The sequence below is a fragment of the Pelophylax lessonae genome, assembly GCF_965119305.1.
Source record: "Pelophylax lessonae genome assembly, chromosome: 2".
Lineage (NCBI taxonomy): Eukaryota > Metazoa > Chordata > Amphibia > Anura > Ranidae > Pelophylax > Pelophylax lessonae.
The window spans coordinates 229,563,597-229,587,901 of NC_138769.1; the positions used below are offsets into that span (position 1 = coordinate 229,563,597).

The 24,305-nt window shown below is 40.8% G+C and overlaps 1 protein-coding gene across 2 annotated transcripts in view; it reads right to left on the reverse strand.

Annotated features, from left to right (window-relative positions):
• Positions 1–4,848: 4,848 nt before the first annotated feature.
• The window catches only part of OLFML3 (olfactomedin like 3), a 49,391-nt gene continuing 29,934 nt past the window's right edge, over positions 4,849–24,305 (reverse strand). Inside the window, exons 2-4 of one of the 2 annotated variants that reach the window (XM_082247786.1) lie at positions 22,943–23,222; positions 18,891–18,965; positions 4,849–5,809 (exon numbers count right to left, since the gene is read on the reverse strand). In XM_082247786.1, the coding sequence (XP_082103912.1) occupies positions 5,022–5,809; positions 18,891–18,965; positions 22,943–23,222 (1,143 nt within the window). In that variant the 3' untranslated portion in view covers positions 4,849–5,021. The remainder of the gene's footprint in view (positions 5,810–18,890; positions 18,966–22,942; positions 23,223–24,305) is intronic. The other variant, XM_082247787.1, reaches the window with a different exon arrangement.

A 24,305-nucleotide genomic window follows, 5' to 3' on the forward strand; every position in this document is an offset into this window, starting at 1 on the left:
CATCAGGGCCTTCTTCAGGAAATCAGGGGTTAGTGGTTTTGAACAAACCTCGGTTCTATTTTGCCATGTTTATTATGACTGACCTCCACTGGTTTTACTACACCTATTGAGCCATTGGCCATTTTTAATATTTGACACTCAATTTTGCTCCACCTTATTATTGCCATGCCCACTCGTATATTTCGTTTTCCATGGACCAAAGATTATCCTACAGTAATTTCAGACAAAATCCACTGTGAAGTATATTACGGCGTACCAGTGACTGGGAACCTTTGCTATGGGTAACAACTCTCTTTTTTTTTTAATTGGTCTACTTTTAGTAAATGTGTATTGGCATAAACTTATGTATAAAAACAACAGTATGTCTTGCATAAATGTATAGACCATTTTGTACACATAGTATATTAAGAGTGATTTATTAAAACTCAGATTGATAAAACATACAAAAGGATTGAACTGCAGAGTTACCATTTAGCAGCACAAATTACATCACACAGACCTACACTTCACAGCTTCAATAGGTCAGAAGAGAAGTAAACCTACAAATAGGAGTGATGCCAGCAGAGTAGGACTCTAGGGTGAGTAGTGAGGAAGAGGTTATAGGTTAAACTAGGCATTAATGATCTCATGTGCCATAATGGTCATCATTCTCAGTAATAATAACTGAAAATAACAGTCACATGGACGGAAATATTGAATATTGTGTTTAAAAGCAAGAAACTGTTACTGAATCTTAGTGGTCTACTTTTCACTTCAGATGGAGGATTGGGTTGCTTTTATGTTGGAAAGCAGAGACTAAAATAAAATATGACTGCTATTTTTTTTTTTTTTTTAGTAACAGAATTTTCCTAGGATGCAAGTATTGTATTTAGAATTTGGTTTAGGTTTAAGCTTCTTTTTTTTTTTGGTGGGGGTGGGAAGTGTTAGTATATTATTTTAGGAAATGGTTAGGCTTCAAGTGTTCAGCGTAGGGGACAATTGAGTAGGAAATTATCTTCAGAACCTGTGCCCAAAAAAGGCAGGTAGAGGGCAAAGAAATAGTCACTAGTATTGCGCATGATGTTCCTGCAGCTAAGCTTTTCCCAATATTGACTTACCTCTTTCTGTGTGGGGATGACCATCTTGGTAGAGGCAGGGCTTTGTTTCCTTATGTCAGAGCCTCCAGCAAGGAGAACCATAAGCAGACTACCAGTCAGGCAGCAGTACTTTAGATTTCATACTACAGATCAGTGCCGGGAGAAGATCATCCAGCGCCCAGGGCAAAGATGCCAATCTGCCCCCCCCCCCTTTTCCCTTAGGGTTAGGGTCAGGGTGTCCCCAACCCTGCAATAAACCATTGCGCCAAGGGGAGCGTCCCCTCCTGCCCAATCCTTGTCCCAGCCCTGCTACAGCTATGATACTGTAGATACAGGAGTCCTTCACATACCAGGAAGTATTCCCCATAGCATAGCAAATCTTCTGTTTTTAAGTTCCGTTTCACTTTTAGACTCGGTCCACACTAGCGCGACTTGTCAGGCGACTTGTCAGACTGACAAGTCGTGCTCCCTCGCGGTCCATTGACTGCTACAGGACCCGTTCCAATAGCAGTGACACAAGTCTCTCCGACTTAGAAAAAGGGTCTTGTACTACTTCGGGGCGACCTCGGAGCGACTTCCATAGACTTCCATTATGTGAAGTCCATGCAAGTCGCTCCGAAGTCGTGGTGCATGGCAATGCACAAGTCGCCCCCGAAGTAGTACAGAGTCGTATAGTCGTGTCGCCTTAGTGTGAGCCGACTCTAAGAGCTAAGCACATGATTTAGAAGATACTGTAACAAATGGGTAGAGCTAGGAAAGCAGATGTAGAAATTTCAGAGTTGGAATCCCTATGAAATATAGGATTATAGTGTATTTCCAGCCAACATTTTTTTTTTTTTTTTTGGGAACCACTGTCTGGTTTTACTACTATTTGTTATTGCGATTTTCCGTCATTTCCATGCCCAGTACAACAGTTTTACCAGACAGAAAGTGAGAAAGAATCAGAAAAACAGCTAAATAAGCAGAAATAAAAATGGCAGAGATGGCAGGAAAAAAAAAAAAAAGCAGAGATGGCAGCGGCTCTAAACTGTTAGAAACTAGCAAATAGGAAAAGGCATCCAAGGGCAGGGCAATATGCAGAACGGTACAAAGGGAATCCCCAGCACACTTTCAAGCTAGCCAGCAAAAAAAAAAAACTAACTAATTTGTTTCAACTTCTGAGGTTCCTTCTGGTGTGTTGCTGTATCTTAAAAGGATATTTTCACTTTTGCAGCAAAATTGGGATAGTGCCTACTTTAAACTTGTTACATGCTCCCATAAACATAGCACAGCTTAAACATTTTTTAAAAATTGCAGCTTGACTTTTTTAAATGCTATTTTCTGGAACTTCTAGTATGGAAAAATTCTACTATGGTCTCTTTGTTATGAGGGAGCTGGAATGTTGTGTTTGTTATATTTAAACTCAATATACTCAATATAAGTATTCTACATCCAATGGTCAATTGTGTCCACCTCATTCAAAATCCCTTTTTTTGTATGTATATATTTAGGGATGGAGGTGTGTCACTTGCAATATGCGACCTTTTTAATAATTGTCTATTCTGTATAGGCATATGTCATTTCATCGGTTGTACTGGATTTGAACACGGGTTGATTTACTATAAATGGTGCACACAAAACCTGGTGCAGCTGGTAAATAGCAACCAATCAGCTTCAAAATTCAGCTTGTTCAGTAAGGCTCCTTTCACACTTGTGCAACTTGTCATGTGACTTGGAACTGCAAAGTCGCATGACAATTCGTACTCCATGATTTCCAATCAGTACCGGTTATATCTATGTATCTATATCTATATATATATATATATATATATATATATATATATATATACGTAATTCTTGTGAATGAGCAGCCCAAACCAACTGTATACATTATATATATATATATATATATATATATATATATATATATATATATATATATATATATAAATATATAATATATATATTATATAATATATGTATACATAATACATGTATACATACACATATATATATATATATAATATATATAATAAATGTATACAGTTGGTTTGGACTGCTCATTCACAAGAATTACATGCAAAATAATGGTACCGCTTTCAGCACCTAAAATCCAAAAGAATCATACCGCCAGGGAGGTTAAGAGTGGTCAAGTGTCAGCTTACCCACTGATGAAAATGGCATTCAGGATAATGGCATGAGAGCTGAATACAAGAAAGTGTTCTGCAAATTAGTGACAGAAGAATAGTGGTGAGAATTAAATAAAGCAGCTGCAACACTTTTCTTTTGTTAACCCCTCATGTTAAGGTATTGTGCCAAATTCATGTGCGACACGTTTGGCTCTGACAGCGACTGGAGCACCAAATTCCTAAATGCACCACTTTAACATTGTATCGCATTCCTAGAGCCAAATTCAAAATACAATTCTGACATTTCGTTTCTTATGAAAGTGGAGCTAATTAAGTCCAACTCTCTTTTAGCGTACAGAGAGAAACTGGCTCAGACAGATTCTGCGAAAGTGTCTCACATGCATTCTAAAAATGGCACAGCATGACCTAAATTCGGGTGCAAGTTCTAGACAGGGGCATGAATTTGGCGCATGCTGCATCACTTTTAGAACACACGACAGACACTTTAGCTAAATGTTTACAGATTCCCAGCCAGTAATTATACTTATACTTATACCCAGGGCCATCTTTAACACAGGGCAAAAGGGGCAGCTGCCCCGTGCCCAGTCATTGTTGTGGGGCCCAAGGCAGCTTCCCTTTAAGACTGCACTGCCTGCAAATAGTTGATAAGTTGATTCGGGAGGGGCCAAGAAAATGTTTGCCCAGGGTCCAATCAATATTAAAGATGGCCCTGGGTATACCTATTGTTTGAAGCAATTTAGCATCATCCAAACATAGGTTATCTTCCCCAATACATAAAGCTTAGGTTTCGTTTTTTTTTTTTTAATGGTACTTACTTTAAGTAAAAGTACTGTATACCTTTTGCTGGTGGCTGCTATATTTATTAAAATTCTTATTCTTCTTCCTCCCGATATGCCCACAGCTGTTATTTTCCAATGCTATTGTAATATGACCTGCCGTACCTGTCACAGGCACTCGTCACAAGTGCCCACTATGCCTGCCCATTTCATCCTCCCCCCCTCCCCCCGCTCTATCTATAAAAGCCAAACTATCACTTCCTGCAATGAAGAAAGTTCTATGAATGTAGGACAGTCATTGAAAAAAGGCTTACATCCTACATTCACAGAGCGCTTTTCATTGTGGGAAGTGATAGAACAGCTTTTATGAATGAAGGAGGGGGGTTGAAAGGGCGGGCATAGTTGGCGCTTTTAATGAGTGCCTGTGACAGGTCCAGTGGCAGCCCCAGCTGTGGGGGGGTATCCAGGGAGGCAGAGGGATTAAGATTTCTACAAACATAGCAGTCACCAGCACATAGGACACTTTTAATTTAATGTACTGTAAGTACTGCCCTGCTGATTTAAAAAAAAAAAAAACTAGACTTAAACTCTAAATCTGACAATTGGATTACTATTGTGCATATGATATATCACAGTGCCCTACTAACATGGTGTAAGTTATAAGTCATGCTGTACTGTCTTTGTTCTACACATTTATAAAAAGAAAAAAAAAATACTCAATTTATTAAAAGATCAAACTGATTATTTAAATAAAGAGGATCAAGGCTCAAAACAGCTGGCTTTTCACTCCTAATTTGTAGCGTGAATGTTGTACAGTTTGATTCATTTACTGTATAGACTTTGAAAGTTCAGTGATTTTGATGTCAGAATACAAAGTACAGGGTAACACATATAAAGCAGCACTGGTGTATTTAAACATGCAGTGTTACCTAAATTCGTTTTTTTTTTTTATTCGTTAATAGAGCACAATGTGGTATACCCAATACATGTTAGCATCCTTTAAATGACATTGGCTACATTAAAGAACAATACATTCTGATCTAATACAATTCATCTTTGGGTTTCATGCTCAGTTTGTATAAGATCTGGTAACCGTCATCCCAAGCATAGATCTGCCGCTCCTTAGGATTATACTTCATACTTGAATGGGATCCATACCTTTTAGGAAAGTAAACAACTGGTACATTTTCATTGGATATGGTGCCACTGACATCAAAGATACACTGTATACGAGAGCGACTTGGGAGTTTGGTGTTGTACACTACATAAAGGGTACCACAGACCACAAAAGCACTTTCTGCATTTTCTATCGGACATGGAGTATCCCACATCTGCTCAATGCCAAGGTTGTTTGAGTCCAGTTTGGCTAAGCATATGTTTTTCTCATTCTCCTTAGTAGCGTAGATGATCCATAGACCTTCTTCGTCGGCTGCTATATCTATGTAGTTATGCTTGGATAATCCATAAACTGGCACTTGGTCTTCGATTGGTAGAACAGCACTATCAACCACTGTTTTGTTTGCCAAGTTGAATTTGATGACTTGAAATTCCTCTCCTTGTCGAACATAATAAAGGTTGCCTCCATAAACAACATGGCCAGTGCCAACCCATGGAAAAGGAAGTTTGATCCGAGATGCTTTGCGTGTTGAAGTAGAAAGTGTGAATTCTTTCATGCGGGGGAACACAAACATTGTGTCATTGCCAGCACCATCAAGGACATAAACTCTCTCTGAATTACCTATGGGGTCCTTCGTCCAAAGGCCAGCAGAGCTCCCATAGCGCTTCAGTATTTTCATGGCATTAACTTGAGAAATGGTGTCACTGCAGTCTACAGAAGCAGGTATGATAATGAAAAACAAAAGTGAGCTTATGTTGTAACAACAGAATAAATCAAATCAATATGCTACAGTGTACTTGCTCAACTGTCTAGAAATGATTGCAACATCATAGTTAAAGCTAAAGTTTATTCTGCTTATATTTTGCCTTCCCTCGTGTCTGCATCCCCTACTTTCTCATCAAAAGACTATAGGTTAATTCACAGTCCATAGTAAAATCAGAGTAGGCCATTTCAGTAGAGGAAAAGAGCCTAAACAACTGTACAAGACTGAAGGTCAGGCTGGAGTTCAACTTTAACAGGAGAAGAGGTAAGAGAAGTTCAGTTAGCTGATTTGGAAAGATACAATATTGTTTCACGGTGCCCAGAGGCTTTTCTGTAATTAATGGAACACACAATACATTTTTTGAGCAGTGAGGATGAGAAAACTGGGGTCGGCTATAATAAACAGTTGAAGACTTGTCTCTTCCCCCATAGGCACATTATAACATACATTACAATACGTGCTGTGTTGTGAATGAGCTTATGATGTTGAAAATGATTTCAGAGCTGGATATGGTCATTGCATGACCATGTTGACGATTGTGACAGTATGAGATGCTGTCACTGTGAAATTGGTCATTTAGAGCAGTGGTCCTCAACCCTGGCCTACAGGGCCCACTAACAGGCCAGATTTACAAGATAACTGAAATACATCCCAGGTGATATCATTTGCTGCTCAGTGATTGCAGTACTCTAGTCTGCATCTCCCCAAGGTAATACCTAAAATCTGGCCTGTTAGTGGGCCCTGTAGGCCAGGGTTGAGGACCACTGATTTAGAGGACGCTGGGTGTGCACATTGGCTCAGTGCAGAACTACAGAGTGTAGATGTGTACTTAACAAAAGTGCTTTTGCAGCTTTATCCAGGTTTTGGTATTCCAGCATGAGGCTCTGTAGTTTGGAGATTCCATAGTGTCTTGGGAGGGACGGAATCTCCAACCCTGTGTCTAGGTTCTGTGGAGGACCAGCAGGGTATGTGCTCAGGTGCACACAACCCTTATAATGAAGGTATAGGAAAACCTCAGGGCTCCCAGTTGGAGACAGTTCCACCCAAGAGAGACAAGAGGTCTCTAGGAGTCAGAGGATGTGTGTGGCAGCCATAGCATGTGTGCGTGCAAGCGACAGCAAACAGCGTGAGGACTAAGGCCAGAGTGGAGCTGTGGGGGCTAGAGTAAAGCAGCCTGCACTGAAGTACCTATAGTCTGGATGACCAGCATCACGAGCAGAGGTACTGGCACTAAAGCTGGGTGAGAGCTCAAGAGCCAGGTGGGCTAGCATTTTATGTTTTTGTATTTTCTGGAGAGGAACCCCTGTGTGGTAAACCCTATGTGTTATGGACTTTCTGTTTGCCTTTTAATAAAAATGGGCTGCCATGCCCTAAAACTGAAGTATTGACTGACGTGAATTACTTTAGAACGCTTCCACCACTAGAGCTAACAATGCCACATGTTACAGCATGCTGTAAAATACCTCCAAGACTGTTCATTTTACATTTAGTGTTTAAGGACAGGGATGAGGTTTGGATCTTGGTCTACCATAGATTGGAGGCATGCCCTGGCTGTTAGCAGTTCTTGGACCCACTTGCACTAATGCAGTTAATTAGCTGCCCAAATTCAATGTAATGATAATACGCTGCAAAGGCCTTTAAACTTAGTTCAGCTGGCTTAGAAGTTGGGTTAGAAGGGCCAATAATGGAGCCCTCATATTGCCCCACCCTCTTAATTAGGCCCTGGATGTAGGATAGAGGACCTTATCACTTAACATTGGACCAAGGGTACTTTGCTCAGGTGGGAGATAACTTTCTGCCTTGCTATACAAGAAGCCCCCCCTCCCAATGTTGACGGGCATGTGGCATGGTCAGGCACAGGAAGGGGATGAACACACACTTGCTGCATTCCCTTTCTTGACCACTCAGTCGGCATGCCTGGATTAGGATATGGTTGGGATATTAAGGTGAACCCCACGCTTTTTTCTGTTTTTTAAATAAATGAGCAATCTCACTTTAATTTTTAAACATCATCTTACTCAGGGAATCCCAGTGGGTCCCTGGTGACATCATTCACCATAAAAGGTAATTTTATGGTAGATAACGATGTTACCTTGGGATTCCTTGAATTTCCCAGGCTACATGCCTTTCAATATTCAGGGTACCTTGCAAGGGGAGGGGTCTCCCCCTCCCTTTAAAAATCACTATTGACTTAATGATTAGGTAAAGGGTCCTTTCCCAGTGATTGAAATTGACCAGTGTTTGTCACCTGGGATTCCTGGCTGTCTGTTTTTCCTGTCATTTAGCAAAGGAAGTGTGGAATGTAAACATTGGCATGCAGTAGGTATTCATGATTAACAGGGATCATATTGCTTGATGTGATTAATGTGGATTTACTTTGCGGAACATAAATGAAATGTATTTTGTTTGTGGTAAAGAAAAGGCCATTGGGAGAAGAGTGCATGATGGGGAAAAGCCTTTGCAAGGCATGTAACCTTGGCTGGTACAGGAGGGGGGGAGCACGTTCACTGCTAGAATAGTAAGGAGAACCCCACACCAATTTTTCCCCTTGTTTTTTTAATTACTACATTTAAACTAAAATGAATGATATTGATGTGCTTCTGCTGCATGCAAGCCAAGCTAATTGTGAAAGAAAAAAAATAAATTCAACAGCCAAATAGGTGTAGCCAGTGTATGCTTTCTCTGAGATTGTCTTTGAAAATTGTACTACTCTGTAACAGTAAGTACAGCTTTAAGCCACCCCAAGCATGCTTTTTTAGGAGATCAGTGTATTTTTTAATGTAGCACTTAAAGCCGCATGAAAAAAACCCTCTCCAAACTGTATGGGATTTTGTTAAAAAATATTTTTGTATTGATACATATCCACCATGGCAGTGCCCAGCTCCCCGTGCCCTTATGTCTATTAGCTTTAAAAATGGCCTAGAAATTAGTATTAGCATTCCCCTCTTATAGACTTCATTAGGGCTTAGTGGTAAGTTTGGGATCTGCAGACTTTGTGCTGGGTTTGGCGAACCCCCTCCCAAACCGAACCTGGGCAGATTCGCTTAATTCCTAGTCAATAAATCAAAAATGAATGCTCCAATTTAAAGGGATTCGTGAAGTAAACCATCTGCGTGATTTGGCTGTCACGTAAGCAGCCATTCCATCACTCATTTGCCTCATACTACTTCTGGGAATGTGAAGATAATCATATTTGAGTCACTGCTCTGGAGCTAGTTTACAGAACTTGAGTCATGAGGTGAATGCTGCAATGAGAGATTAACCCTTTCACTGCTAGGTCTGTACGCCGTACGGACCTACAGCACTGTTTGAAGCTGGCCAGGTCCTTACTCCATACAGACCTCATTCCTCTCCCTGCTATAAGTTCATGGCCAAATCCCGTGCAGCTACCTTCAGAAGCTATCATCCCTCCCATGCCGTTCCCGTCGGCTTCAGGTGCTGCTGGGGCTTGAGGGGGATCACAGAATGCCCCCCCCCCCCAGCAGGCTGATTCCCCCCCCCCCCCCCGTACCGGCACTAACGATGGCTCCTGTGTCCACTGACAGCTCTGAAGGTCGGCTGATCACATAGTAAACCGAGAGTGAGACTATGTGTCAGACTATCAGTTTATGAATGAATAAGGTCTTTATACAGACTCCTTATTTCATTCATGTAAAGTGCTGCAGAGAAAGGGACTTTCTTAAGTCACTTTCTCTGTCTCAGAAAAGAGATATGGGAGTCTGTTTAGACCTCTGATATCTCTGCAAAGACCCCCCCCCCCAAATATATATATATTTATAATTGTAAAAAAATAAAGAAAGTGGAAAAAAAAAAAAAACATGGCGCGGACTCTCAAGCAGATCCGCCTGTTCAGCAAGGGAACTCTGCTGATCCCCACTAAGCAGGCAGATGACAGGTCCACGTCTGTCCACGTTTTGCTGATGCAGAACAGACATGGACACAGTCCGCTGTTCTCTATGGGACGGTCGGATGGAAACAGGCCACCTGTCCATTTCCATCCGTTCCAATCTGCTAGATGTATGAGGAATGGGTTCCCCATCCATCTGTTTTTTTTTTTTTTTATTGAACATTTTTCACAGTACAAGATGGAAAAAATACAAGAAGCCTTCAAACGGCATAATAACAGGAAATTAACCGTAAATCCGATGGTCAATAGTAACAACAGCAAAATAGCATGAGAAAGTAGAAAACAATTTGGAGGGGAGGGGAGGGGGGGGGGGAGAAAATAAGAAGAGTATACATCAAACCTGACCAAAGGTAAAATATATTGGTCAGGTTTGATGTTTGATGTATACTCATTCATCTGTTTTTAGTGGACCGGATCAGATCGGATGCAGGCGAGTGTAAACCGACACATGTCCATTTACATCAGCCCCTTCATAGAAAACAATGGGGGTCCAATTGGGCCTGCTTGAAAAATTGAGAGGCAGACCCGATCGTCTGCTTGTGTGAAAGGGGCCTAGGGCCTTGTTCACACCGGGAATACACAGCGTACCTTTACAGGGACGCACAGGTGTTCCATGCATCCCTGTTCAGGCAGTCCCATTGATGTCATTTGGGATGTAGCAACTGCACGAACAGAGCCGTCACTCCCAATTTGACATTCATGTAGGTCCAGGTCCCTAAGCTCACACTGTCTGTGTTCGGGGTCGTGCACCCACACCCTCATGGATGTCAGATTGGGAACAGTGGCTATGCCTGTGCAACCGTTGCATCCCATTTGACATACAGTATCTCACAAAAGTGAGTACACCCCCCACGTTTATGTAAATATTTTATTAAAACTTTTAATGTGACAACACTGAAAAAATGACACTTTGCTACAATGTAAAGTAGTGAGTGTTCAGCTTGTATAACAGTGTAAATTTGCTGTCCTCTCAATATAACTCAACATACAGCCAATAATGTCTTTGTGTATAAACGTTTATTGAGGATATTTTTCAAAACATAACAATATCATATGTGTATAAAACAGCCAATAATGTCTAAACCGCTGGCAACAAAAGTGAAATTGTCCAAATTGGGCACAAAGTGACAATATTTTGTGTGACCACCATTATTTACCAGCACTGCCTTAAACCTCTTGGGCATGGAGTTCACCAGAGCTTCACAGGTTGCCACTGGACTCCTCTTCCACTCCTCCATGATGACATCATGGACCTGGTGGATGTTACAGACCTTGTGCTCCTCCACCTTCCGTTTGAGGATGCCCCACAGATGCTCAATAGGATTTAGGTCTGAAGACATGCTTGGCCAGTCCATCACCTTTACCCTCAACTTCTATAGCAAGACAGTGGTCTTCTTGGAGGTGTGCTTGGGGTCGTTACCATGTTGAAATACTGCCCTGCAGCCCAGTTTTCGAAGGGAGGGGATCATGCTCTGCTTCAGTATGTCACAGTACATGTTGACATTCATGGTTCCCTCAATGACCTGTAACTCCCCAATGCCAACAGCACTCATGCAGCCCCAGACCATTATACTCCCACCACAATGCTTGACTGTAGACAAAACACACTTAGCATTGTACTCCTCACCTGTTTGCCACCACACACACTTAACACCATCTGAACCAAATAAGTTTAGCTTGGTCTCATGAGACCACAGGACATGGTTCCAGTAATCCATGTCCTTAGTCTGCTTGTCTTTAGCAAACTGTTTGCAGGCTTTCTTGTGCATCATCTTTGGAAGAGGCTTCCTATATGGTCTGAGCACTGACAGGCCTACCCCCACCCCTTCAACCTCTGCAGCAATGCTGGCAGCACTCATACATCTATTTCCCAAAAATATGATATGACGCTGAGCACATGCACTCCACTTCTTTGGTTGACCATGGCGAGTCCTGTTCTAAGTGGAACCTGTCCTGTTAAACTGCTGTATGGTCTGGGCCATGGTGCTGCAGCTCAGTTTCAGGGTCTTGGCAATCTTCTTATAGCCTAGGCCATCTTTATGTAGAGCAACCATTCTTTTTTCAGATCCTCAGAGAGTTTTTTGCCATGAGGTGGCATATTGAACTTCCAGTGACCAGTAGGAGACAATGAGAGTAATAACACCAAATTTAACACACCTGCTCCCCATTCACGCCAGAGACCTTGTAACACTAACGAGTCACATGACACTGGGGAGAGAAAATGGCTAATTGGTCCCAATTTGGATATTTTCACTTAGGGGTGTACTCACTTTGGTTGCCAGCGGCTTAGACAATAATGGCTGTGTGCTGAGTTATTTTGAGGGAACAGCAAATTTACACTGTTATACAAGCTGTACACTCACTACTTTACATTGTAGCAAATTGTCATTTCTTCAGTGTTGTCACATAAAAAGATATAATAAAATATTTACAAAAATGTTAGGGGTGTACTCACTTTTGTGAGATACTATAAATGGAACTACCTGTGCATCCCTGTGTGGGTAAACATGGCCCTCCATGGGCGTACACTTTAGTATGCTACCTGTGTGCAATGCTTTAGTAGTAATTTAGCAGGAATTTTGCAAGGCATGTTGTGTTTATGTGCACTATTAATGATTTTAGTGTATTTATAGTGAAAATAGCGATATGGTGAACATTTGCGCTTAAAAAATCAGTAGTACTTTTTTTATTCTACAGGTCATGTGCTTTCAGAAAATGTCTGGTTCGAGGGCCGATTCACACTGGTGCGATGCCAAATATCACATGTGATCCGCATTGCTGTGCAGATCACATCCAATGTCTGTGCGATGCAAATTCAGCCATACAAACTGTATGGCTGAATTTGCATCGCATTCGGACCAAACCCGTGCAGGACCCTTTTTTTTGTCCACACCAGAGTCATGTGTGAAATCACAGTTTGTACTGCGATCTGCAAACCGATCTGGGGTGTCATTAACTTTGTATTGACACCTGCAGCAGTTCACAGAGGGCAGTGTGAACTGCCGGTGATTGAGGTACGATGCGGGAACCCGCACTGGATTCACAGGGTTTTCAGCAACACACCAGTGTAAACTGTGCCTGAAGGGACTTTCCAAATTCTGAAAGCTGTAAGTGAAAAATGGTAACCTCTGGATTTTTAGAGTAAATTGTTTTTATATACAGTTTTGCGTACATTCAGTTTTCACCATTTCACAAAAAAGTACAATTTAAAATGTACAAATATTTGTTCAAATATTTGTTATTTATTAACTCAATACAGTTTTAACTTTTATATTTAGTAGGATAGTACATTTTGCCATGTATGATTCCCCTATTAATGATTTTAGTGTATTTTTAGCAAAAATATTGGTTTGATAAACACTTGCCCTAATATCGCCGTGCCTTAAAAATCAGTAGCACCTTCTTTTTATTCTACTGGCCATGTGCTTTCAGAAAAAATATGGTTTGGGGGGTCTTTTGTAAACTCTGAAAGTTGTAAGTGAAAAAGGAAAACCTCCAGATTTTTAGAGAAATGTTTGCGTACGTCTGATTTTCACTATTTCTCAAAAAGGTACAATTTAAAATATACAAATATTTGTTATTTATTAACTAAATACAGGTTTAGCTTTCATATTTAGAAGGATCTGCTAATAATGATTTTAGTGCATTTTTAGCAAAAAATATTGTTTTGGAAAACATTTGCGCAAAATATTGCAAGGCCCTAAAAATCAGTAGTACCTTCCATTTATTCTACTGGCTATTTGCTTTCAGAAAATGTATAATTTGGGGGGTCTTTTAAAAATTCTGAAAGCTGAAAGTGAAAAATGAAAACCTCCAGATTTTTTGAGAAATTTAGTTATTTACAATTTTTTGTACGTTCTGTTTTCACCATTTCAAGTGCAATTAAGAATTCACAAATATTTGTTATTTATTAACTCAATACAGGTTAAGCTTTTATATTTAGTAGGAATTTAACAGGAATTTTGTAAAATTTGCTAAGTTTGTATCTGCTATATATGATTTTAGTGTATTTAGCGAAAATATTGATTTGGTAAACATTTGTGCAAATATCATGGGGCCTTAAAAATCAGTAGCACCTTCATTTTATTCTACTGGTCCTATGCTTTCAGAAAATATATGGTTTGGGGGGTCTTTAACAAACTCTGAAAGCTGTACGGAAACAATGAAAAACTTCAGATTTTTAGAGAAATTTGGTTCTTTACATTTTTGTGTACGTTCAATTTTCACCATTTTGCCAAAAGGGGTAATTTAAAAATTACAAATAGTGGTTATTTATTAACTCAATACAGGTTAGCTTTCACATTTAGCAGGAGTTTTTTTTTTTTTTAAATGTGCTGTGTTTTTATCTGCTAATAATGATTTTAATGTATTTTTAGCAAATAAAAAAAAAAAATCAGTAGCATCTTATTTGTATTCTACTGGTCATGTGCCTTCAGAAATAATATGATTGGGGGGGGGGGGGTCTTTAACAAACTCTGAAAGCTGTAAGGGAAAAATAAAAAAGCAGAGGAAAAATTGTAAAAATGGCCTGGCCCGCTAAGTTTAAAAGTGGAGCATGGGGCCTGGCAGGGAAAGGGTTAATCACATCGGTATTTGCTTTGAACTATGACACAGGCTATTTTTTAGGCCCTCTGTCAAGGTGCTTTGTAACCCTGTAAATTTTTAACTCCTCTAAACACACAAAATTTCTGGGTTGCTGAGCTTAGGGAGAACCAGTCCCACTTCATCACATTATTAAAATTACAAATATATTAATGTAATATATTAATGTAATTTTGGTCCATTGTTGCCTAATTAATGTTCAATATCAATTCAAGAAACCTTGTCTCGATTTAAAGCTGGGTAGGTAGAGGAGGACAGAGGTGATTCTGCTCAATGATAAGCCCCCTGGTGCAGATTGATTGATTGACTGAATAATTGATGAGACAGTTTAGTGATACAAAAGTGAAAGAAAAGCATGACACATCTTAGCTTACTCACCAAAACAAACCCTTTCAAATTATATTATTCGAGCTACACTAATAACCTAAATTTGTTTTGCAATTAATCAGTGAAATAATGATATATCTATAAATGAGACAGGATGAAGGCCTTTTTTCCCAATCCTAAACATTAACTTTTCATAGGGAACATTTCTACTGCTAGTTTTTGTCAGTTTTGTTTTTTTATTTCATTTTTTTAACCCAATTGAATGTTTCATTTAGTTTTGTTTTTCAGTTGATTGAACATTTATTGAAAAGAGAAGAGTCCAATGGATCACCCTACCGTTTCATCAGAATCTGAAGTTAAAATGTACTTTCTTTCTAAGGAACTCTTGTGGAAGAGTTCAGAATGATTTTAGTCCTCTCCTCCAAAAAATATTGATCAATGTTCAGTAATGTTGTGAAGTTAAATCAATATAGCAGGGAGTCTGCACATTCATGGACCAAATAGCTATAGTAATACTGGCATTTAATATACACTGCTCAAAAAAATAGCAACAAAAAAAAAAAAAGAAGTATAGCATCAAGTCAATAAAACTCCTTGGATATTGATCTGGTCAGTTAAGTAGCAGAGGGGGTTTTTAATCAGTTTCGGCTGCTTTAGTGTTGATGAAATTTACAACAGGTGCACTAAATGAGCAACAATGAGACAACCTCCAAAACAGCAATGGTTTTACAGGTGGAGTCCACTGACATTTTTTTCCCTACTCATCTTTTGTAAATATTTTTTTACTAGTTTTGCATTTGGCTAGAGTCAGTGTCACTACTGGTAGCATGAGGTGATACCTGGACCCTATAGAGGTTGCACAGGCAGGCCAACTCCCCCAGGATGGCACATCAATTCATGTCATTGTCAGAAGGTTTGCTGTGTCTCCCAGCATGGAGAAGATTGCAAGAGACAGGCAGTAACTCTAGGAGAGCTGGACAGGGCCAAAGAAGGTCCTTAACCGATCAGCAGGACTGGTATCTGCTCCTTTGTGCAAGGAGGAACAGGATGAGCACTGCCAGAGCCCTACAAAATGACCTCCAGCAGGCCACTGGTGTGAATGTCTCTGACCAAACAATCAGATACAGACATTATGAGAGTGGCCTGAAGGCCCGACGACCTCTAGTGGGCCCTGTGCTCACTGCCCAGCATCGTGAAGCTCAATTGACATTTGCCATTGAACACCAGAATTGGCAGGTCCGCCACTGGCACCCTGTGATTTTCACACATGAGAGAAGGTTCACCCTGAGCACATGTGACAGACGTGAAAGGGTCTGGAGAAGCCGTGGAGAATGTTATGCTGTCTGTAACATCGTTTAGCATAACCAGTTTGGTGGTGGGTCAGTGATGGTCTGGGAGGCATATCCATGGAGGGACGCACAAACCTCCACAGGCTAGACAATGGCACCCTGACTGCCATTAGGTATCTGGATGAAATCCTTGGACCCTTTGTCAGACCCTACACTGGTGCAGTGGGTCCTGGGTTCCGCCTGGTGCACGACAATGCCCGGCCTCATGTAAGCAGCCAATTCCTGGAGGATGAAGGAATTGATACCATTGAATGGCCCCCATGCTCGCCTGACCTAAATCCAATATAACACCTCTGGGACATTATGTTTCAGTCCATCCGATGCCTCCAGGTTGCACCAGCCTGGTCAGGAGCTCAGTGATGCCCTGATCCAGATCTGGGAGGAAATACCCCAGGACACCATTGTCAGGCATGCATACAAGCATGTGAGGGGCATACAAACGAGTACCATTTGCTGCAAGGAAAAAAACTTTTTTTTACTTTGATTTTCAGGGTGTCTTTGAATTCAGCCCTCTGTAGGGTAATAATTTTCATTTCCATCAAACGATGTTGCATCCTTTCCTTCCTAACACATTACCCAGTCTAAATCAGTATAGATATCCAGCATGATATTTTTTACCATTGAGTGATGTGTTTTCAAAATGTTCCTTTCATTTTTTTCAGCAGTGTATATAATATTATACCAGCTATAGCATAACCATTATTCTATTTAAAATCAGTTCTGGAACAATGTGATGGTCTACAGGTACTATGGTGAGTATTAATAAAGAGAACCAACTAAAAGCTTTTGCTTGCGAAAGTATTCGGCCCCCCTTGAACTTTGCCACCTTTTGCCACATTTCAGGCTTCAAACATAAAGATATAAAACTGCAATTTTTTGTGAAGAATCAACAACAAGTGGGACACAATCATGAAGTGGAACGAAATTCATTGGATATTTCAAACTTTGTTAACAAATAAAAAACTGAAAAATTGGGCGTGCAAAATGATTCAGCCCCTTTACTTTCAGTGCAGCAAACTCTCTCCAGAAGTTCAGTGAGGATCTCTGAATGATCCAATGTTGACCTAAATGACTAATGATGATAAATAGAATCCACCTGTGTGTAATCAAGTCTCCGTATAAATGCACCTGCACTGTGATAGTCTCAGAGGTCCATTTAAAGCGCAGAGAGCATCATGAAGAACAAGGAACACACCAGGCAGGTCCGAGATACTGTTGTGGAGAAGTTTAAAGATTTGGATACAAAAAGATGTCCCAAGCTTTAAACATCCCAAGGAGCACTGTGCAAGTGATAATATTGAAATGGAAGGAGTATCAGACCACTGCAGATCTATGAAGACCTGGCCGTCCCTCTAAACTTTCAGCTCATACAAGGAGAAGACTGATCAGAGATGCAGCCAAGAGGCCCATGATCACTCTGGATGAACTGCGGAGATCTACAGCTGAGGTGGGAGACTCTGTCCATAGGACAACAATCAGTCGTATACTGCACAAATCTGGCCTTTATGGAAGAGTGGCAAGAAGAAAGCCATTTCTTAAAGATATCCATAAAAAGTGTCGTTTAAAGTTTGCCACAAGCCACCTGGGAGACACACCAAACATGTGGAAGAAGGTGCTCTGGTCAGATGAAACCAAAATCAAACTTTTTGGCAACAATGCAAAACGTTATGTTTGGCATAAAAGCAACACAGCTCATCACCCTGAACACACCATCCCCACTGTCAAACATGGTGGTGGCAGCATCATGGTTTGGGCCTGCTTTTCTTCAGCAGGGACAGGGAAGATGGTTAAAATTGATGGGAAGATGGATGGAGCCAAATACAGGACCATTCTGGAAGAAAACCCGATGGAGTCTGCAAAAGACCTGAGACTGGGACGGAGATTTGTCTTCCAACAAGACAATGATCCAAAACATAAAGCAAAATCTACAATGGAATGGTTCACAAATAAACATATCCAGGTGTTAGAATGGCCAAGTCAAAGTCCAGACCTGAATCCAATCGAGAATCTGTGGAAAGAACTGAAAACTGCTGTTCACAAACGCTCTCCATCCAACCTCACTGAGCTCAAGCTGTTTTGCAAGGAGGAATGGGTAAAAATGTCAGTCTCTTGATGTGCAAAACGGATAGAGACATACCCCAAGCAACTTACAGCTGTAATCGCAGCAAAAGGTGGCGCTAAAAAGTATTAACTGAAGGGGGCTGAATAATTTTGCATGCCCAATTTTTCAGTTTTTTATTTGTTAAAAAAGTTTGAAATATCCAATAAATTTTGTTCCACTTCATGATTGTGTCCCACTTGTTGTTGATTCTTAACAAAAAATTACAGTTTTATATCTTTATGTTTGAAGCCTGAAATGTGGCAAAAGGTTGCAAAGTTCAAGGGGGCAGAATACTTTCGCAAGGCAATGTAGCAAGCATTGAACCTTTCACATCAATTCATGGCCTAGTCAAAAGCACACAAGGCCAATTTGGGTGGAGATTGGATAACCGGCTCCTATGTTTTTGGCGTGGGACTAGAATTTGGAATACTTGGGATGAAGCTTTGGCAGGTTTCAGCAAACTTCATAGCTGACTCATATACAACTAGATTTCACTTACTTTCAGCTTACTGCGTGCTATGTGGGAGGGTTTGTTACAGTCGACTAATCAGTCCCAGTGTTCTAAATTACTGCTGGGAAATGTCACTTACATCAGAAAGAAATTAGCTTTCCTAAAGCATTCTGTACAAATAAATTCCACAGGATTATATTATTACATTGCTTGAGTAGTTCAGTTAACAAAAGCAGAATTATCTTTTAAGTGTCAAAAAGAAAGACAGATGGGGTTAATGGAACCCACTTACATGACTTCCGGATGACAGGAGGACTCTCTACCACATCTGGCTCCGCATTGTCAGCGATCTCAGCCTTGGGGCAACCTATTATAATATGAGAGGTAGGTTCCACTAACCCCTGTGAACTTGCAGTATGCATGCCAAATCAGGCTAACATTACTAGTAGGTAATTTGTGCAAATATACCCTTGAAGTCAACAAATGCTAGATGCCATCATAATTAATTTGCAAATGAGTTACTTTACATATTTAAAGTGTTATATACCGCAAAGAAAACTTCAACCTTTTATTTTAGAAGCGTCAGAAAATTCTAGCAATGTAATAAAGTTTTTAAAGTGAGTTGAAAAAAGTCTTACTGCTCTTGTTAATAAAAAAATGGTGACTGTATTATAGATACTTTTTCAGATAATACACTTTGTACGGTGAAACGAATGTATTGTTAAAGATGTTCAGTGTTAAGGTAAATCACGTCCATATCTCTTCAAAAGAGTGGTTTCTTACACAGAAAGGGCTGCTGAGGTCGGTTCTAATCATTTCTAATATTCGCTAGATAAATTACTTTCTACAGCCATTATTTGTATGCCACTAATGGGCAAAAAATGCCTCATGGAGGAGTCAGTCGAGGACTGTGCTTATACATTAGCAGCCTAATGTGTAAGTTAAATAACTGAGATAATTCAACTGGTAAAAAGTAGTATGTGTTCTGTAAACTAATATAAAAGAGTACTGAGAAAATGCTAAACTGCTTATTCTAAGTTTCTGCTTCAAAAGATGTCAGATCACAATATGAATTTAACAGGTACCCATGTACATTAGGCTACCACTGTACTTAGGAATGAAAACACAGTTTATTTTTACCCTTATACAAATTATTGAGATTTTTCATCACTCCCTGCCCTGTTGTACTGCCTATATGACATAAAGTATTGGGACACCTGCCTTTACACTAGGGATCAACCGATATCGTTTTTTCGTTGCTGATACCGATACCGATATTTTGGCCATCGCAGGCACCCTGTGGTGGGTGGGTGGCTGGCACAGGGGCTGGCTGGTACAGGGCCTGTGAGCGGCTGGCTGGTACAGTGCCTGTGGCTGGCAGGTACAGGGCCTGGGGGTGGCTGGCTGGCTGGTACAGGGCCTGTGGGTGGCTGGCTGGCACCCTGTGGTGGGTGGCTGGCTGTCTGGCACCCTGTGGAGGGTAGCTGGCTGGCTGGCACCCTGTGATGGGTGGCTGGCACAGGGGCTGTGGGTGGCTGGCTGGTACAGGGCCTGTGGATGGCTGGGTGGTACAGTGCCTATGGCTGGCTGGTACAGGGCCTTTGGGTGGCTGGCTGTCTGGTACAGGGCCTGTGGGTGGCTGGATGGCTCGCTGGTACAGTGCCTGTGTCTGCTGCGGGCTGCTGTGGGTGGGTGTATGGCTGTGATACACTCCCGTGAGACTCTTTCCGACTCCAGATGAGGCTGTCCAAGGCGAAGGAGGTGGCCTAAGAAGGCAGAATGATGTCACGAAAATATCAGCAATATCAGTAACTTCCGGGGCCGATTCTGATATATCGGGGAAATTGCATATCAGCCCATGATATATCGGCCTTGCCGATAATCAGTTGATCCCTACTTTACACGCACATGAATGGCATCCCAGTCTTAGTCCGTAGTCTGCCCACCCTTTGCAGCTATAACAGCTTAAACTCTTTTGGGAAAGCTGTCCATAAGGTTTAGGAGTGTGTCTATGGGAATGTTTGACCATTCTTCCAGAAGCCCATTTGTGAGGTCAGGCACTGATGTTGGAGGCCTGGCTCGCAGTCTCCGCACTAATTCATCCCAAAGGTGTTCTGTTGGGTTGAGGTCAGGACTCTGTGCAGACCAGTCAAGTTCCTCCACCCCAAACTTACTCATCCATGTCTTTATGGACTTTGTTTGTGCACTGGTGCCACCCCCCCCCCCCCCATTGTTTCCACAAAGTTGGGAGCATGAAATTATCCAAAATGTCTTGGTATGCATTAAGAGTTCCCTTCACTAGAACTAAGGGGCCAAGCCCAACCCCTGAAAAACAACCCCACACCATAATCCCCCCCCCCCCCTCCACCAAATGATTTGGGCCAGTGCACAAAGCAAAGTCCATAAAGACTTGAATGAACGAGTTTGGGGTGGAGGAACTTGACTGTCCTGTCCTCAACCCGACAGAACACCATTGGGGTGAATTAGAGTGGAGACTGCGAGCCAGGTCCACATCAGTGCCTGACCTTACAAATGGGCTTCTGGAAGAATGGTCAAACATTCCCATTGACATACTCCTAAACCTTGTGGACAGCCTTCTCAGAAGAGTTGAAGCTGTTATAGCTGCAAAAGGTGGGCCAATTCAGTATTGAACCCTATGGACTAAGACTGGGATGCCATTAAAGTTCATGTGCGTGTGAAGGCAGGCATTCCAGTGTATTTGCTGGATTATTGTGATGAGGATGTCATAATTATTATCTACCTATTAGTAAATGTTTTAACCTAAAAACGTCATTAAAGTGTTACTAAACCCACAACAGTAAAATTAGTCTGTATATGCAGTAAAGCATGCTTGTTATACTCACAGTGGGACCTAAGGGATTAATCCTCTGCAGTGTGTAAAAAGCCTGCTTGATCCCATCTTCTCTGTTATTCCCCAATTTCCACTGTCCCTAAACCATCTCCTGATAGAACAGAGGCCAGGTGACAAGCTACACCTGCTCAGTTCGGTGTGTATTGCTAGAGAGTTTTTTTTATTTTTCTTGGAATGTGATCAGCACAGGGCCAATCAGCTCTGTCCGGACAGAGGGTCAGGGGTCCTGCAGCTTCATAGCACAGTCAAAGTAGATTAAAAACTCCTCTTACTGCTGCTGATGAAAAAAGGTATTTAGCAGTTTATATTTACTAAAACTATTGCATTTCCATGTTCTGCGTACTGTGGGAGATCAGATATAGTGATCCTGGGTTTAGTAACACTTTAAGATGACATCATTGACATATTTTTACTTTTTTGTATTTTTTTTTTGACAATCGGCAACTCCATCAGTGTTTCAATTAGAAAATTATTTAACAGCCAATGAGATAATAATTTGTTGTAACTAAACTCAAGTATATCTAAAGCAAAACTTTAGATTCTCCCCCTCTATTTGTTTTGGTGGGTATTGTTACTGGAAATTTAGAAATTTTACAGTTGGAGGGAATGGGAAATCTTCCAATGGGGGCCATTCTCCCATAGACAGCTGTTTAAGAGGGGATTACGCCTAACTTTAGAATGATTTCCACTCACTTTCTGTTGTGTCACCAGAGCAGTAAGGGAAAAGAAATCTCAATGGGACAGCAAAAAAAGAAAGAAAACCACACTATCAAAACTGAAAAAAGGTTTAACTTAAAGGGTAACTCCACTTTTGTTGAAAAAAAAAAAAACATTCCCCTCTGGGTGATCTATATACATTGCAAGGATTTTAACAAAAACTTTGTTGCAGATTCCTACTTTTTGTTATTCTGAAGAAATCATTGTTTGTTCCTCTGTGCTGCATGGGTCAAATGGGAGTGGTTTCATAATTATCTATCAGCTGTGCAGCTGCAGGGTACTAATGAGGACAGCTGCTGGGCCTGCATGCCTTTAGACGTGTTCCTATTGGGAGTATCTCACCAAAAATGACATTGTTGTTGCAGGGGATGCCTGAAATCTGATGTGTATCTTAGGCAGACTTCTGGGAAAATTGGTGAGCCAATCACACAAGCAGGAAATGATGTTTCTGGGGTGTGGTCAGAACACATTCTGTGTACAGAACAGCTCCAGGTAGCCATATTGCATTGCATTTTTAGAAAATTACAACAGCTGCAGATTGAAAAGGAAAGGTAATTTTTAATACAATTCAATTACAATATGACTTGTGTCACAATTGTATACGCTATATTGTTTTTTTCTTTATTTACTATATTTTTTTCCATGAAAGAGTTACCCTTTAAGATAAACTTTAAAATCATACAGTATTTTTTAGTCCCCAAAGGAATATTTGCACAGCTACCTATTTCACATCTCAAAATACAAAAAATATATACCTGTAATTTTCTCATATTTTTCATTTTTCTTCTTCTTGTTCATATGTAGCTCTGTCAGTTTTTCGTCTATTTCAACACATGGCGGTGCTGGGTTCTGAGTTTCCAAATAGTCTACCTCTCTCTCTAGCCGATCAACGCGGACATTTGTGTTCTCCACCTCATTCCTCACTGCTTCTCGCTCTTTTTCTATGTTTTCTAGCATTTTCAGTACCTGGTTCTTGAAATCTCGAAGTTCGGAGCTGTAGCGGCTGCTATGATCATGCCATTGTGAAATTCTTTCCTGCAAGAATAGTTTAAGTTTGTTAACTCTTTCAATAGGAACCCTTAAAGTAGTATTAAATCCAAAAACAAAAATGTATTACATTATAAATATATTGCAGCTTACCAATGCCTATAAATGGCATCTTCATTTATTTTTTAGGCTCCATGCACACTAGTGTTTTTTTAATTTTGCTGACCAGCCGGCGTAGTTTTTACTCTGTCCCGCGAAATGATATACCTGTAACATCGCTTTGCAGGACCGCTAATGGGTGTGCGTGCCCATAGTCCACAGGGGGAGCCAATCAGCTGGTCAGGTAGCCACGTTTGCTGCCGGGCACCCGCGATCGCTCCCCGTGGAGACAGAATGGCGGTCTGCCTTGTAAACACAGACATCTGTCAGTAATGAACACATGGATCCCGTGTTCCTCTTATTTAGGAACACAGGTCTCTGTGTTCATGCAGCAAGCCCACCCCCCACAGTTAGAAAGCATCCCCTAGGGACACATTTAACCCTTTGATTGCCTCTGGGTTAATCCCCCACAGTTAGAAAGCATCCCCTAGGGACACATTTAACCCTTTGATCACCCCTGGGTTAATTGTGTTTATTGAAAAATCTTACAAACAACAACTTATATACAATAAAACCATAATAAATAAATTAATAAATAACATATTTACAAAATAATTGAATAAAACTATACAAAACCAAAAACCAAACAAGAACATAATAAATAAACCAAATTGCGCACAGCATAAACCCTACGAGAGAGCCAGGCTAAGGAACATCACCGTCACCATGCATGTAGCCTTTTATCAAAAATATATTTTATTTAAAAATCTAGGGGAGTGAAGCAAGGACAGAAAGAAATTGATCACCCCTGGGTTAACCCCTTCCCTGTCAGCGTATTTAGTACAGTAACAGTGCATAGCACTGATTACTGTAGTAATGTCACTGGTTCCCCCAAAACTGTCAAAAATGTCAGTTAGGTGTCCAATCTGTCCGCCGCAATGTCGCAGTCCCGCTAAAAATCGACGATCGCTGCTATTACAAGGAAAAAAATATAAATAAATAAAAATGATATAAATCTTTCCTCTAGTTTGA